Source organism: Macrobrachium rosenbergii, chromosome 8 (genome assembly GCF_040412425.1).
Source record: "Macrobrachium rosenbergii isolate ZJJX-2024 chromosome 8, ASM4041242v1, whole genome shotgun sequence".
NCBI classification, from domain to species: domain Eukaryota; kingdom Metazoa; phylum Arthropoda; class Malacostraca; order Decapoda; family Palaemonidae; genus Macrobrachium; species Macrobrachium rosenbergii.
This window is the reverse complement of record NC_089748.1, coordinates 84,882,355-84,900,582: the sequence shown is the minus strand read 5'-3', so window position 1 is coordinate 84,900,582 and position 18,228 is coordinate 84,882,355. Positions and strand designations below refer to the sequence as shown.

The window sequence follows — 18,228 nt, the reverse complement described above, 5'->3', positions numbered from 1 at the left end:
ACTCAGTTTTTTTTTTTTTTTATGAGAGTTTAGGTATCTGGCTGTAGTGAGGTAAGTTTTGAGTCCTGTGATTTGTAAGTGTAATAACCAGGTATTTGGGACACTTCATGGCTATATATATATGTAGAATCTATCAGTCACTTTTACCAGACACATATGTAATTTAATAGCCACAATGCCCTCTTTAACTTCTCAAATTCTTCATTTTTTAGATATGCTGGTAACTACGGCCGTGATATCCAAACACAAGAAGTTGAAGAGACTTTGTGATTTGTCGTCATGGAGACGAACCCGGGTCACCTTAACTATTAAGGAGGTCACGTTGTTTAATTGGCTATGAGAAGGATAAAGCTCCATTACTCCGTCGTGATATATATATACCTGTCGTTTTCAGATATATTTACTAGAGCTGGAATAGACCCATCCTCACCATCGTAGCCAAGTGGGCAATCGTTTTTATTGCTTTTAGGCTGAAATATATATGTAGAATCTACTGGTCACTTTTTACCAGACATATAATTGTAATAGCCACAATGCCCTCTTAACTTCCGGAATTCTTCGCGCTTTTTGGATATGCTTAGGAATCACGGCCGTGACATCCAAACACAAGAAATTGAAGAGACTTCAGATTTGCCGGGTCGCTGGAGAGACGAACCGGGTCACCGTGAAAAGCAACACGCTGTGAGGTCCTGTTGCTAGGTAACCAATTGGTTCTTAGCCACGTAAAATAACTAATCCTTCGGGCCAGCCCTAGGAGAGCTGTTAATCAGCTCAGTGGTCTGGTTAAACTAAGATATACTTAACTTTAACAGTTCACAAGAAGGATGTTGTGTAAAGACCTTCAGGTTTGTATGTTGGGATAAATACAAATTACTTTAAAATTCCCAGGATGTGCCCTTGGTTGGTTCCTGGCCACCCTGAGCATGGCTGTACCCCTGTGTTTGACACTGCCCTTGATTCTTAAGGGGCCCAGGTCAGTGTCAGATTGTGCACCTGTTCAGTGCGGTAACACACAGGACGGGCAGTGTTCAGTTCTGCTGTCTGTGATGGCGTAGCAGTGCCAGCCTGGCAGGGTATGCTGTGTGGGTGATTGTGTTAGATCACTGTTTTCTGACTGAATGGGGCCAAGAGGAAGATGGGAGTAGGACAAAAGGTTGGCAATCCTTCTTTTCCACTGTTGTGGGAGTTTTTACAAGGTAAAAACATAATGGGAAATGCCCACTCATAGTAGGATAAGGCTTAGAAAGTATTATTATACCTTTGACATCTAAAAAAGTATACCTTAGTTTAAAATGCCCACTCATAGTAGGATAAGGCTAGAAAGTATTATTATACCTTTGACATCTAAAAAAGTATACCTTAGTTTAACCAGACCACTGAGTTGATTAACAAGACTCCTGGGGCTGGCCCGAAGGATTAGATTTATTTTATGTGGCTAAGAACCAATTGGTTACCTAGCAATAGGACCTACAGCTTATTGTGGAAAACGAACCACATTATAACGAGAAGTGAATTTCTATCACCAGAAATAAATTCCTTTAATTCTTCATTGGCCGGTCAGAGAATCGAACGCAGGGGCCAACAGAGTGCTAGCTGAGAACGGTACCCACCCGTCCAATGAAGCCATTAGTGAAAAGTTGAAAAAATGTAGTTATCTTATAAAATGAACCCCCACAATTTGTTGGTGATCTAGTATTGCCTCAAAATAGTGGTCGAAAATTTATTAGAGGCAAAAGAAAAAAATTTCACAATTTTTTTTGTGTGCACCATGTAACCAACAAAATATTTCTGGTGTTTTTTAGACTACTGTATAGGCTTTCTTTTGTGTTCTAATTGATTATTAATTGTGATTTAAAAACCTTGTTTTTAAGTTCCATTCTCACAACATCTTTTGAATTTTTCTTCAAATGGTCATCAAAGATAGTGTGTGTATAATATGAAACAGCATGCGGCTTCTCTATACTTTATGTATTTATTTCAGATTACGGTCAAAATGAATGGACTAAGTACAGAGGAGGACTCCAATTCCCAGCATGACCAGGTGTGTTGCTTAGTAGATGCAGGTGAACGCTGCACTCAGTTAGCTGGCAATGCTGCCTATAACAAAAGGATACAGAAAACTGTTGCACAGAGGAAACTGGCTAAGTATATGGATTCTGGGGTAAACATATTTCAAGTTTTTTCTGATTTTTCAAAAAAAAAATTTTTGTACATGCAACTTACCCGTCAGATATATACTTAGCTATAGCTCCGACGCTCCCACAGAATTTCAAAACTCGCGGCATTACTATTGCAGGTCAGGTGGATCTACCATACTCCGCCGCTGGGTGGCGTGGGAATAGGGAACCATTCCCGCTTAATCAGATTTTCTGTCTGGTTCCGGCAATATCTGTTGTTGGTTCCTCTTGCTTTGATTTTCGCTTTCGCTGCTGAGGATCTGTTTTGGCCTGATTTGGTGACGTATTGGATCTTTGGTTTGCATACGCTATTGTGGACTGTTTTTGATTTGCTTTTTGGATTGTTCTTAAGATGTCTGATGTTAATAAGTCACTGGTGTTCCGTGTGTGTTAGGCAAGAGTGTAAGGTGAGGTTGCTGAAAAGCTGTAGACCCTCACACTGTATGTAAGGAGGTGTAGGGGAATGATTGTTCTTCGACAATAGGTGCAAGGAGTGTGAAATTGTCTGATCAAGAATGGAAGGTTTTGACTTATTTGAAGAAGCTTGAAAAGGATAGAGTTAGGAAGGCTTCTCCAGAAGCTCGAGTAGGTCTCGCCTGCTGAGCACGGCGAGAGATTAAACACAGTAGACTCTCCTAATCCTTTGGTTTCAGCTCCTTCTCCCTTCATCAAACCTGTGGATTCGCCCTGAAATGGCTGCTATGAAAGCGGAACTTTTCGTGATGAAATCGCAACTGCGTGCGATGAAGGAAGGTAAGAGTGACAGTGATATGTGCAGTGTCCCCAGTGTAGTGGAGGGGGCGTCTGATCGGCCCGCATTGCTCCTAGGGCCTAGACTCCTTCCAAACTCCCAGACCAGCCGGAGGAGGAATGTCGAAAGCCGCAGGGAGTGAGATGTAGAGCATCCTCAACGATCAGCGCCCTCTCGCAGATCCTGTATGCGTCCAGGCCGCCTTGGATCGCCATAGAAAAGCGCATCCTGAAGAAGTGTTTCTCGGCCGCCTGACGCCAGCCTTCTCCGAGGCGCGGTTGGAGTTCGGCCGAGGAGTCGCGCTCTGGAAGAGATCCTGAAGGCTCCAGAGTAGAGCTTTTGGACTCGGAGCCTCTGAGCGCTTTCCCGGAGGAGCCCTCCTATAGTCAGGAAGAGCTCGTAGATCCCCTCCTCCCTCTCCTACAGGAGTTAAGGATTCAACGAAGAAGATTTTGATCGGCCTCCAGGAGCAGTTATCGCTCTTGTTGGATCTCTTGCAAAGGATACCTGCCCTAGGGAAGGGATGACTTCTTCCTGTTAAGAGTTCCAGGAAGCTCTTCAACTCGCCGGCTTCTTCTCCTGCCAAGCTTCCTTCTACTAGCAAGTTTTCTTCTGCCTCGTGAGACGCCGAGCAGGCGACTTCTTCCAGGCGTCACATCGAGGGAAGCGCCTCTTCCAGGCGCACCCGGGCCGTAGCATTTCTCCTTTGACAGGCGCTGCTGCCTTCCCAAGCTCCTCCTTCCGCAGACTCCGCTCTCCTGCCAAGCGCCCGCGTAGGGCCTCTTCTCCTGAAGGCTCTCATCAGTGACAGGACCCTCTCCTGTCAGGCGCCTGTCCGTGTCAGGCGCCATTCTCCTGGTGCTCTTGTTGACAGGAGTGCTTCTCCATCCAGGCCCGCTTCTCCTGATAGGCTTTCTTTGCTCTTCCTCTCCGCTCTTCTGCTGCTTTGGAGGAAGTTTCAGAGGAGGAATCTCCGGTGACGCTGGAGTTTGGATTACAAACGTTGGCTTCTGCCCTGATCTGTGAGTTTGAGATTCTCTTTGTCATGCTGCCCTCCTTCTCCGGATCTTTGTGACAGCACCAGTTTAGCCAGACCCTCTTCGCCTGGCAAGATGCGCCCTACGATTTCGAAGGAGGGAAAGTTTCTAAAGGAGTCGGAGAATGGATGCAACGGTTGAAGGATGCAAGCAAGACGGTTTTCTTTCCCCTTGGAAACTTTTGGGAAAGTCAGGAATGTGGTATGAGACCATGAGCCCATGGGGTTGGGGCTCTCACATCAGCGCGACAGATTTTTCAATCTGGTAGACTCTCCAGGAGACTTTCTTTCTTCAGCGGCACACTTGGGAATGGCTTAAATGGACCATCTCCTCAAGGGTCTTTAGAGTTGTGGAGGTATTCAACTTTATGGGATTGGTCTCTTGGAGCTTTGGGCTGAACAGGGACTCGGACCTTCGAATTCTCTGTGTATGGATGACTTCGTGAGTGTTTTGGTCTTGTTTTTGACAAACAGTGAGGGACGGTTCCAGCAGAAGTCGCCAGTTTGCCTGGAGCTGGTATACTCAAGAAGAGGCTGCATTCAGCTCTTCCTCACGGTCTGTGTCTCCCTCTCAGAGATCCTCTGTTTGCTCCTCTTTCTCCCACCTTTTCCCCAAAATTTGGTGAAGGAGAGATTTCTCGCTTCTTATCCAGTGCGCTTACACAGGATCTTTTGGCCCAGTCATCGAAGAGGATCAGACCTGCTGTCCCTTTCGCCAAGAAGGAGAAGGCTCCCTTTCAGGAGCCCTTTCGAGGTGGTCCTTCGTCTAGATCCTCCTTCAGAAGCAAAAGACCCGAGAGAAGAGGAAGGTTTCTCTCTCTCGGGTCCGCCATCAAAAGGACTCAAGTGAGGAAACGAGTACTCCAGACGACAGTGGGTGCCAGATCAGCCACCGCCGAGTTCAGCACATTGTGAGAGGGGCGGACGACTGGTCCCTCTCCATTCTAAGAAGAGGCTACCTTATCCCCTTCAGGGAAAGTCCTCCTTTAACATCAACTCCCAGGAGTTATCCGCCAGCCACAGGGATCCTTGGCTTAAGAACTAGTGCCTTCTTCTAGCAGTAGAACAGATGCTAGAAAAGGAAGCAATAGAATCGTTCAAGACCTCCATTCCCGGGTTTTACAATCGCTCTTTTCTGGTTCCTAAATCCTCGGGGCGGAGACCTGTTCTGGATGTAAGCGCTCTGAATTTCTTTTCTTCGTGATCAAGACGGGTTCAAGATGGAAACTACCTCTTCGTTCTTTTGGTAGCTCATTCAGGGGATTGGATGGTTCTCTGGACTGGGCAGGACGCTACTTCCACATTCCCATTCATCCTCACAAGAAAAATTCCTGAGATCTCGTGGATTGGGAAAAGTTTTTCAATTCAGTCCCTGTGCTTTGTCTTTCTCGACGGCCCTACAAGTGTTCACGGGCATCTTAAGGAATGTGGCACGCTGGCTTCACTTATAGGGAGGAGGATATCAATGTATCTCGGCACGATTATTGATCCGAGCTCAATCAAAGGAAAGTTGTCTGGAGTAATTTGGTCGATCACCCTAATCTGACACAGTCCCTTGACTATTAGTAATCTACAGAAATCCCAGGTTGTTCAGCAGAGCACGTTTACCTGGGGATTCTGATGGATTCTCGGGATTTTCTAGCCTTTCCATCCCAGGAGAGAATATTAATAGATCGCTGCATAGAAAAGGGACAGTCTTTCTTCAAGGAGAGAAACATTGTTCGGCGAGGAGTGGATGAGTCTGCTGGGGACCATTTCGCTGAACAGTTCGTCTCCTTGGGAAACTTCATCTGAGACCGCTCAGTTCTACTCTAAAGGAGAGATGGACCAGAAGTCTCAGGACTTGTGCAACTTTGTTCCTAATTTATCAAGGTAAAAAGAGGATCTCAACTGGTGGTTAGACCTTGAAAATAAAACAGCACTGTCTCTTCAGTTACTGAGCCCTACCCTAGTGTTGTTCTCAGACGCCTCGGAGTCGGGAAGGGGGGCAACACTAGGGTCGAGAGAAGTGTCAGGCACCTGGGAAGGAGACCAGGTGAACTGGCACATCAACAAGAAAGAGCTGACAGCGTACATTTGGCCTCTTTGTTCAAGTTCGAGTTCCTAGTCTCAGGACAAGTAGTCCAAGTGAACTCAGACAACACTACTGCCCTGTTTATATAAGAAAACAGGGAGGAATACACTCCTCCCTTTACTTAAACGGCAAAAACGTTGTTGTTATGGGGCCCTGTGGAGAGGAAGATCAGACTCCTCACCAGATTTGTACAGGGAGAAAGGAATGTGAGGGCCGACTTTCTCAGCAGGAAGGATCAGGTCCTTCTGCCAGCGTGACTCTCCATTCAGAAGTCTGCGAAAGCTGTGGAACCTGTGGAAGGCCGAATATCGCACTCATTTGCAAACTCCACCGGAATGCAAGACTGGAAAACTACTGCTCTCCGATATCGGACCCGAGAGCAGTTGCAATAGACAGTCTTCTCCTAGAATGGACAGGATTAGACGGGTATGCTTTTCCCCCATTCAAGATCCTGGGAGAAGTGGTAAGGAAGTTTGCGTTGTCGGAAGGCGCGAGACTGACCCTGGTAGTCTACATGGCCAGCTCAAGATTGTCTACAGAGGTACTGAATGGATAGTAGATTTTCCCAGATCGCCCCACACAGGAAATCCATCTTCTCTCAAACAGCTCCTACTTCAACAGATTCCATAAGAATCTCCCCGCTCAGTCTAACTGCCTTCAGACTATCGAAGGCCCTACCAGAGCGAAGGGGTTTTCGCACAAAGCCGCGGGCTATTGCAAGAGCCAGGAGATCCTCAACCTTCGCGTCTACCAGTCGAAGTGAGGTCTTTAGAAGATGGTGCAGGACCAATAAGATATCCTCTTCCAGTACCTCTGTGACAAACATTGCTGATTTCCTTATCTTCCTGAGGGAACAATGCAACTTCGCTGTATCCACAATTAAAGGATACAGGAGTATGTTATCATCAGTTTTCAGACACAGATCTGAATATTCTGAAAACAAAGACTATGATCTTATAAGGTCTTTTGAAACGCTAAATTCATGACTTAAACCTCCCAGTTGGGATCTAGACATAGTCTTGAAATTTTAATGTCTAAGAAATTCGAACCTCCTCATCAAGCTCTTCAGGGATCTCACCAGGAAGTCACTTTTCCTCTTTGCCCCCGCTCAGCTAAGAGAATAAGTGAAATACAAGCCTTAGACGGCAAAGTTATTTTAAGGAAGGTTCAGCTTATAGTTCTTTAAACCATTCTTCCTAGCGAAGAATGAGAATCCTTCTAAACCGTGCACAAGAACCTTGAATTAAAAGGTCTTTCTTTCAGTGACGGGACATGAGTTGAGGACTCCAGCGCCCTGTCAGGAGCCTTAAATTCTACTTATAAAGAAATTACTGGGAGGATCGGTCGAAAGTCTTTGGTGCTCTGTCAGGATCCTTCAATAGCATCTCAAAGAATGCGCTTTCCTTTTTATTAAGGACGCCATCAGGAAGCGTGACATCTCGTGGTGAGGATGAGCACTTTAAGCTCCTTAGGAGTGAAAGCACACGGGAGTGAGAGCCATTAAGGCATCCTTGGCTTTTCACAAGACGTTGTCCTCCAGTCTATTAGAGTGCAAATCTCATTGGAGGTGTAATCAACGTCGTGATCTCATTACTACGCAGATATTAGAGTAACGTGATGATAAGTGCTTTCTAGGAGCATACGTATTCATGGATTCGCGTTGGGACAGGAGCTGAATCCAATCTCATTTAGTTTAGTTAATTCAGTTGTTTTTAAGGCTTGGTGGTGTGTGTTTTTATGGTTGGTTGAAAGAGGGTGGTGGGAGCTATGCTTCCTTTCAATTTTATCACTAACAAGGTTAGGGATTGGTCAGGTGGTCGGGATTGGTTGTCATGTTCCTTTGTATTTTTTTTATGGACACCTAGCTTCATTACATAAGAGGGATAGCCCTACTGATACGACATTCAGGTGTAGGCTCGGTCATGTAAGTGGGTCAGCCCCTTGACACGATCCGCTATAGGCTCGGCCATGTTAGTGGTCATCCTCATTGGCACGATCCAGAAGGGGCTGTCAAGCCACAGGTCACATCCTCACTGAAGCTCCTGAGGCAAGCAGACTCATAGACAGCATCCATGAAGTTCCTGCCCAACTGTGTGTTAGAACCATGGTTTTTGTTTATCCTACAACATATGCTGTTTCCGCTTTTTAGTTATTTACTGTCTCTGTCTCTCCTCCAAGGGTGCCATTCAGCTAAGTATATATCTGACGGGTAAGTTGCATGTACAAAAATGATATTTTTATGATAAAATAAAGTTTTGTACATACTTACCCGGCAGATATATACGATTAATGGCCCGCCCAGCCTCCCCTCAGGAGACAGGTGGAAGAGAAAATCTGATTAGAAAACGGAATGGATCTATTCCCGCCAATTAGCGTATGGTATGGTAGATCACCTGATCTACCTGTGCGTGTGCCGCGAAGTTTTGAAATTTGTCGGGAACATCGAGACTATAGCTATATATATCTGCCGGGTAAGTATGTACAAAACTTTATTTTATCATAAAAATATCATTTTAAGTAGCGTCTATGATACTATAGTAACACTCACTTTGCAAATGCCTTTTTGCAGGCCTTGGTGATCAAACTAAATCAGAAATTGTTAGTTGCTTTTTGATTATTTGCTCTTACACAAATACAAACTTTCATTCTTTACATAGGATTTAGCTTGTGAATGCAAGCTGGAACTGCCATTCAAACTTTACTGACAAGGTACTGAACTAACAACAGGCAGAGGGAAGCCCAGCCCACCTGTCGGTCGGTCTGCCACTGTTGAGTCCAGACATTTTTCAGGACTATGCCCAACTTTTGATGATTAAACTTAAGTATTCCTTTTAAATTTTTAGTTTGTTCTTATACAATACAAACCTGAGGTTCATTACAGTAATCCCCTGAACTTGCGCGATTCAAGTTGCGCAAATTCACAGACACACGAACTTTTCATTGGAACCTAACTACTTGTCATACATGAGTTTTTCACAGACGTGAACATATGCGAATATTGAGAAACCCTGCAAAAGTGTTTGTTTAATTTTTTATGTAATTTTTAAGTTTTCAAGCTTTTACAGTGAACCCCCCGTATTCGCGGGGGATGTGTCCCACACCCCCCCGCGAATAGGTCAAATCCGCGAATGCTTAAAACCCCTCTAAAAACACTTAGAACTGCCCATTTTGATAGCTTAAACCAAGAAAAACCCTGTAAAAATGCTTATACCTTAGTATTTTAATAGTTTTATCACCAAAAGTGCATTTATTCATGAAAATTATATGAAAATACAGTAATTAGAATTAGTGAATATTTCTCAGTGAAAAATACCACGAATGGGCGAATTTTCTGTGAATGATGACTAGATATGTTCCACAGAGAAACCCGCGAATGCGTAAGTCCACGAACCATGAGAACGCGAATACGGGGGTTTACTGTATGTGTAAATTAACTAACATTAAATAATAAAAGTAATTTCTCTCTCTCTCTCTCTCTCTCTCTCTCTCTCTTACTGAAATGAGAGAATTTTTATGGTACATATACAGGCAGTCCCAGGTTAATGGCGGGCTTGGTTAACAGCGATTCAGTATTATGGGGCTTGTCTAGCAATGAAAATCGGCAATTTTCGGCACCGAAAATCACCGATTTCCGCTTATCGGTGCCGATAATTGGGTATTGGCGCCGATAACCAAAAATCGGCGCATTTCGGTGCTGATAACCCCCGAAAATCGCCAAGAAAGCCCCGAAATAGCTGGTTTCCGGTTATCATCACACCCTCAGAAACGGAACCCCGCCGATAACCGGGGACTGCCTGTGTATATTTATCTGTTTTGTATGATAAATAAATTTTTTACCTAATAAGTACAAATTTTCAAATAATAAGATTAATATGATTAAATAATAATAATAATATAACTGTATTTACAAAATTCGTATGTGATACGTATTTTAACAAACAAATATCTTTCCGTCATCTTTTGTAAGAAGCTTGAAGGCAAAAAGCTGTCAGACATATTGATTTAACATGACAAGAAGGGGGAGTGTTGCTGATCAGCGGGTCAAAGGTATCTTATGTAACTCTCTCTCTCTCTCTCTCCATAATAATTCATAAAAAATTTCACTCTTAAACCATTATCTCACTCTCTCTCGTTCGTAGTTAGCGCAACCTACGCATTACTGTTTCTCTGTGTGTCTTTAACTGTACAGTAGATCATTTTTCCTGTAACATTTACAAACTGTAAATGCACCGTTCTGAAACATACAGACATAGAGCATTTCAGAACATAGAGAAAGAGACAGAATAAAGAAGTTTGTAAAAATGAGGTTGAGAAGACTTCTAAAAATAGATCAGTGGAATTGGGAGAGAGAGAAATAGGATACTAATCTTCACACACCTATATTTTTACGTCGACCATATATTTTTTTTTTTTTTTTTAAGGTAAGGTACAGGCTGTCCCTGGTTAACAGTGGGCCCCATTAACGGCGTCCGGTTTTACGGCACATGTCTAGTGATGAAAATCTGCAATTTTCTGCTTATCGGCGCCAATATATACCTAACAGATGTGCTGATAACCGAAAATCTGCGATCTTTGGTTATCGGCAATTTTCAAAAAGTATATCTTGAAGACTGAACAAAATTCAGTGAAACTTTCACAGCATACTGTATATATTTTTAATGTAGTGTAAGAAAGAGTGTTTTTTAACCAACTTTTTTTATGAATATTATGAAAAGTGACTTAGTGTTTTTTTTAACTAAAATTTATTAAACTTAGAGGTTGAATATTGTGGTTTCCCTAACACAGGAATTTTGAAAATTAGTTGTTTACTAATAGGTAAAAATTTTGAAGGAAATCCCTTCAATTATAAGATCACAGTGCTCAAATGCATTGTAATGGGTACTTACAGTGTAGGCACCCACTTTAATCATAGTCATCCCCATCCTTACCATGTTCCAAACTATTATACTTCTTGCTGTAAAGCCTCTTAGATATGTCCTGTCACTACTCTCCAGTCCAGCCTGATTTCCAGGCAACTGTTCTAAAATTCCCCTGCTAACTATCAGCCTACTTTCTCTAAATCCTTGGAACTTTTCAATCTCTTCACTAAGTTCAAATAATACTGTACCTCATTTACATTATCCAGTGCTCCCTTCATTGTACTTATCCAGTTCAAGTCAATGTATGATCTAATTCATTATCTATCTCGCCTAATTCTTCATCTTGTTCTCATATACTTACTCACATTCCTTTCCGTACCTTTTCCCTGGTCTGAACTGTCTTTTAAAACTAATTGCTTCCCTTCTAGCAAACTTTCCTCTTGCTTACTCATATCATCTTTTCTTATTCACACTTTCAACCACTGAGGCTGAGTCAATTAACCCCCGTCAAACTCCACTTCCCTAACTCTACTCTACATTTGCCCCAGTCACACCTTGATTTATACTTGACCACCTAAACACTCCTGCAGCGTGACCTACTGTCCCACATATAGCACACCCAGTCCTACTGCAATTTTCACACACAGCTCCTTGCAGTTCACATTTTTTGGTGTGTCATAAGCTTTCACACTTGAAATATATCACTCTTCATTTCAGTACATTCCTTTATACGACTCCTACCTGACCACATGAAAAACAGGCTCCTAATATCCATCTACATTCACTTATCCGATGTTCTTCTCGTCCATACTTCCCTTTACACACCACCAGCAATAGTCCTTTGCCTATTCTTATTACCACTTACACTTTGTCCATAACTCACACTTCTACTACAAGCCTGCCTTGTCCTACTACTGCTTCTCCTCGTACTTCTAGCATTCCTACAATCCATTCAATACTCATTCAGCCTTACACAATCTTTCCTAGTCTCCAAAGAATGGCCTGTCTTTGCATCTTGGTATGACCCTCGCAGAATCCTGTCATTCAATCCCTTCGTCTTCCCTACATGTACTCGCGTCTCATTCCTACTTTTTCCCATATCTTTGAACTCAAGATCTTCCACATTATTCTACATTAATCTTTCATTCTTCCATTGCATCTTTTCTTTAGGCTTTGAAATTGACAAACTCTGCCACGTGATCATTAACAATAGCCAGAAACTTCTTCATTAACATTGTCATGAATATCCTGACCCCTATCATTCTGTTTTGGGGGTTTCCATTGGCGCACTTTCACCCTTTCCTATCTGTGCATCTTCAGATTCATTCTTCTGTTTATAGTATCTTATTCTTGCCTTCATTTGTTTCAACTGACGAACCATTCTCTCTTGCACAACTGCTATTTCATGACAGTTCTATAAAAATCAAGTAACTGTCCTAATAGAAAATCTCTGAATCCCTGCAGCCACTAATTTGTACTCTCATCATACTACTCTACACAGTACCTTTTATGCTTCTTAAAGAAATCTGATATGTCTCTGTCACTTGATATATAGTATTTCCCAATTTTTGGCATCTGCCTAGGCAGACACTTCCATGCACCTCTTCCACTTCTTCATCTCTTGAATGCACAGTTTCCCTATCACTTTGCTCACTACTCTCAAATGCACCCTCATCCTCACTTGATGGCGTATACAAAGAATCACGGTTTTCATTCATCTTATGAAATGTCTCAGTCCCCTTCTTAGCCTTACTTGTTTTCTTAACTCTCCTATTCTTATCATTATCCCTACCTTCAACATGTGTTCCCTTTACAGTAAACCCCCCCGTATTTGCAGTCTCACTATTCGCGGACTCATATATTAGCAGATTTCTCTGTGGAACGTATCTACTCATTATTCACAGAAAATTCTCCCATTTGCAGTATTTTTCACTGAGAAATAATCACTAATTACTGTATTTTCATATTTTCATGACTAAATGCACTTTTTGTGGTAAAACTATTAAAATACTTGGGTATAAGCATTTTTAGTGTTTTTATTTTGTGTTTAAACTATCAAAATAGGCAGTTCCAAGTGTTTTTAGAGGGGATTTAAGTATTCGTGGATTTTATCTACTCACGGGGTTATGTACACATCCCCACAAATAATGCAAGCGGGTTTACTGTACATTCATTTTTTGCCTTTCAAAAGCTTTTGGATTCAGGGTTGACTCTTAACCTCCTTACTCCCTCCCCTTGTATTGTACTTCCTCACTCTTACTAATTCGTAACTTCCCCAATCATCCATTTCATATGAGTAACTTACCCAGTAATTACTTACCCAAGAGTTTCTGCTCGCACAGCAGCTTGAATTTGAAATTCGTGGTGGTGATTCTTTTGTTTATGTAGGTGACTAGCCCCTCCCACTTTTGGGGTAAGAGAGGAACAACTCAGCCAAGAGCTTCAATTTGTTTCTGACGGCTTACGACCACACATGTTTATAAGAATGCAGCTTGGTTTTGGATTCAGATTGATATCTTCCCTTTCGGTGAATTATCTTACCTACGGTAGCCTTTGGCATATGTATTTAGTTAGGTTTTTCAGTGAAACCAGTGAAACCTTTAATTGGACAGCTGTTTTCTTAGTGAGACTTACTGACTTTGACTTTTTTCTGCTAATTGACTAATGTCGGACTCTAGCACTTCTAGTTTTCGATATTGCAGCAAAGGCTGCAACACTCAATTGATGAAGGCATGCTATGATTCTCATACCCTTTGCACTACCTGCAGGGGACAAGTGTGTTCTATTGACCTAACCTGTGAAGAGTGTAGGGATTGGGACAGAAGAAATGGAAGACTCTAACTACTGACTTGACAAAGTTAGAGAGAGTGTAAGAGAAAAGCAGCTTCTAGAGCCGACGTTAAATCATTAGCTAGCCAGAGTATTACTCGGAAGTCTAGTAGTGTTAACATACATGTAATATCTTCTCCTCACCTTGTCTCTCCCATGTCCAGCCCTCCTCTGATACCACCTACTCCTGGCTCCTGCACTTCTGAACCCAATCACTTCGCCAGCCTTGAGACTAAGTTTGACCGAAGGTTTGATTTCATATAAGTAACATACTAAGTAATTACATAGCTATACAGTAAACCCCCCGTATTCGCGGGGGATGCGAACCACACCACCCCACGAATACTTAGAACCCTTCTAAAAGCACTTAGAACTGCCTATTTTGATACTTCAATCACACAAAAGAAAACTAAAAATGCTTATACAGGTATTATCCTACCCATTGTTTGTTGGAAAAAACGAATCTCGAATACAGCCTAGCCTACACTATAAAGTATACTCTGTACATACACAGTAGAGTAATGATTAATATCAGCTAATTCTGGAGGTTCATGCAGAGTGACTAATGATAATTCAGTACAAAGAGAAATTGAAAAACAAACAAAAATTAGCGTAGCCTACACTATGGTATATTGTAGATATACGGTAGCCTAGCCTACATTATATTGTACTCTATATTCACATATCATATTATACAAACATCAACAAAACGGATATGCATCTTTTCCATGGATCTTTTAAAACATTATGCGTTGGTTTCGAAATCGATTATGCAGTAAGTTCATTTAGCTTAACTCAGTTCAGAGCGCTTTTCTTGCTTCTAGTCAACGTAAATGAATCTCCAGATACTTTGTTTATATGGGCAAGGTTATTTTTCGTTATACAAAGTTTTTAAGTCGAAATATAACTAAAATACATCTCGTTGTGAAATTAATTTAGCTATTTTTTGGTTAATAGGTGACGTTGGCCATTTGGGGGGCATTTGTTTTGTGTAAAAAAAATTAGGATTCCGTTCGCTATTCACTTGATTTCATCATAATACGAACTTTACGTATTTATCGTTTATCGGCATAAAAATAGCAGTAATGTGTTCTTTCATGCCCCGTAGTTTTCATTAAAATACTTTCTCTCCAAATTTAATCACTGTCAAGTTTCATCCATGTTGCCAATGCACGATAATTTATGGTCATTAGCAGCATGAACATTGTTTTCTCAGCTTCAGCTACAACTTGCAACTTGCATTCAACAGTATATTTCCATGCCGATCTTTTATCCATACCAAATAAGGGTATAATGTAAAAATATATCACTCCTATTCTACTTAGCTTCATTTGTACTATAACTACGGAAATTGTGTATTACCGTACGGTGGTTGAAATACAAGCAAAACAGCTGTTGTTATTCAATTCGGTTTGAGGGAGCAGGACAGTGACCTTTCGTCTAGGAGATCTGACAGGCAGGATAGTCACCTTGTCCCCTACACTTACAGCAAGATGTCTTTTCAGCGGCTGCCTGTTGCAACCTGGGACCATACAAGAGGTTCAAATGAGGGGGCAATTACTCGAGACTTCCCATCAGCCTCCATTGGACTTTCAGTATGATTTCTCCCAAGTTTAGGGGGGTGTATGACAGTGACTTAGGTCTAGGAGAACCGATGGGCCGGATAATCACCTCCTCCTCTGCACAACACTACACTATCAGATGGTTAACTTCTGTTAACCCACACACATGACTGGCAAAGGCACGGGAAGGAAGCAAGGGAGCCAGGAGTGGGAGAAGACAAGAGGGCTAGTAGCAGGAGAGAAAAAATTAATGTGGGAAGAGTTGACGCCAGACCATCGAGAGCTGGTGCTGGGCGCTGGGTGCTCCCAGGATGTGAAAGGTGCCAAGTGTAGCTGGGCACCAGGCAAGCTAGTAGCTCTGGAAGCTAATGAGCACTGGCACCCGGTGCCGAAGCTAGCGTGCACTCAGAGCCAATTCTCGCCTGTCAAGAAGCCTATTTATCCAAAAGCCCATCGCCACCAAAATAAGTAATTTCACTCCTTACTGCATTCTGCCCTTACACTTCTTCAGTTCTCTGCAAAGGAAAGTGTAATATGAAAAGTTCTAAATCAATTCTTTACGACAATGGTTTTGAAGTAAACAAAGTACCAACACAAAACATATCTCAATTCTTAATCAAACATTATTTGAGACTTTACTGTGACTGACAACAGCAAAATTTTTTTTTTTTTTTTTTTTTTTTTAGTCTTCCAAAGATGTACTACTACCTTTACTACGCATTTTGAAAACACTATGAACACACACACACAAACAGTGTGCATATGTAGAGAGACTCAAATTAGTAGTATCTTTTCCTGAGAGAGAGAAGGGCTGAATTAAGTATCTATTTATATATCTATCCATTTCTTATTCTACCTTTTGGCGTGAGAGAGAGAGAGAGAGAGAGAGAGGGAGAAATTGATCTTCTACCCTTGGTCAGAAATGTCAAGTAATTTATCATATTGCAATACACTCCCGGAACACCTGAATTAACCCTGGTCACCTACCAGCCTGAACTACATCCCCATAGCTTTTACCCACTAACTGGGTAATTAACTGTCAGCGTTGCCAACACTTACAGGAAAATCTTGTCAATGTCAAATGAGTTACATGAAGTACCTTTGGCAACACTGCTGCAAGTCCCAGCCAAGTGAGGCCGAGATCCCCAATTGCTTTTTGTTCGCCATCCTGTGTGGGTGTGTCCCACATCAGGCGAACTTTTGGTCATTTAGCCCGACCCCATTTAAGAATTTGGACATCAGATCACGATTTGGACTGTTTTCAACGCATTTTCTCCTGGATGGATACTTTATTGATAGGATTTGGAACTTCTCTCCTGATTTTGACTTTGGGATCGGTACTTTGGACTTGATTGGATAAGTCAAACAAGAAGACGTCGCCGTCTGCCAGCTCTGATACTTCCGCTTCATTTACATCTTCAACGACAGAGCCTTCTACTGCTGAAGATGCTGACACTCATCGGCTGTACACGTCCTGCAAGTGTAGGATGAGTACCCTCAGACACGATCGACATTCTGTTTGTTTTTTATGTAGGAAGATGCAGTGTAGTATCAGTCAGATAGGCGGCGAGTCTTGGTCGGTAGATCAGAAGGAAGAATTATTCAAAAAGTTAGAGGACAAGTTACTAGCTGAGTATGTCTAGTCTGTTTTCTAGCTTTATGATTAAATTAACGGAAACTAGAGATAAGGATAGTAGTAATTGTGTTGTAGATACTAATCGTTCTTTTTCAGCTCCCTGCCTGTTCCAGAACCAGCCCTACCGGGTACCGGGGGTCATGAACTGCAAACCTTGAAGGTAGGCTCTGCCGCCCCCCGCACGGAGCAGGCAGTGTTGGCAGCAGATTTCCCCCTTCCCTTTAAAAGCATAAGTTCTAAGGTGGATTTAGAATTAGGAATCACTCAGAAGGGTAGGAATTCTAATTTAAGAAGTATTCAGGAAGAGTAGTTGAACGTGCAGTCTTCTTTGGGTTCAGGTTTGGTTGGGGTCGCTAATGTCTAGGTCTCTCATTTAGATCAATCGTCAGTTTTATTTCCTGCTTCGTGCTCTGTGCAACAAATGTTTTCAGATCCGTGAAGGGTCGTTCAGATTTGGTTTCTGATGTAACTGGTTCTGAATTTTTGTTTTTCCTTGAATACTCCTTCTTCGAAGGTTCCTTTTCCTTCAGGGGTTAAAATTTCTTTCGTCTTGCGATGGTGGTAATTCTTAAAGAATTTTCTGATTTGATATGTCTATCAAGATTATCGGGGCGGGGGAACAGAACCAGTCAATTTTCTTTGAAATCTATGGCCTCTTTGGACGCTCCCCATATTCTTCTAAGCCTTCATCCATTGCCCTTCTCAGTCTTCATTTTCTGTCTGCTCTTCGGAGGGCTCTTCGCAGTCTTTGTTGCTCATCCTGTTTTCTTGGCTTTTAACTCAGCAGAGCAAAGGCTTTCTTGGTTCAACCCTGTATATTAGAGCTTCAGCGGCTCCCTCTTCCTTCGGGGTTAAGGGAAGGGGTACTTTTAACGGATCTGTCGTCTTTATCACCTTTTGCGAATCCTGTAGTTTCTCAGTCATCTGATCTAGTCGTTTTCTCAGGTGTTTGCGGAGGCGTCAGCAACTCCTTATTTTCATTCTTTACGGGTCCTAACCGTAATGTATCCTCCGCGATTCTTGCGGATGCTACGGCAGTCGGCGGTTCGCCTGCGCCAGCGTTGAATGTATCAGCACTGATAGTTTCCTCAGCCTTTCCATTCTCTAAGATAGCTGGTAATTTGCCTTCCTCTGTTACCTTCGGTTCGGTACCTCGTAACTTCCCTTCGAAACTCCTTTGAGTTTGGTCCGGTTGGGACCTCTCCATCTGTCCAACGTCGGCGTTAGGCACCCCGGTGATTGCTCCAAGTGTGGCTTCTTCCTTCTTCCCTCCTTCGGTTTCTTCTTTCTCAACTTTCCAGCAG

At 42.4% G+C, this 18,228-nt stretch overlaps 1 protein-coding gene across 1 annotated transcript in view; it reads left to right on the top strand.

The window, feature by feature from the left end:
- The window catches only part of Sap30 (SIN3-associated polypeptide 30), a 120,645-nt gene that overhangs the window by 26,008 nt on the left and 76,409 nt on the right, over positions 1-18,228 (top strand). The window contains exon 2 of the mRNA XM_067108063.1: positions 1,982-2,161. Coding sequence (XP_066964164.1) covers positions 1,994-2,161 — 168 coding nt within the window. The 5' untranslated portion in view covers positions 1,982-1,993. The remainder of the gene's footprint in view (positions 1-1,981; positions 2,162-18,228) is intronic.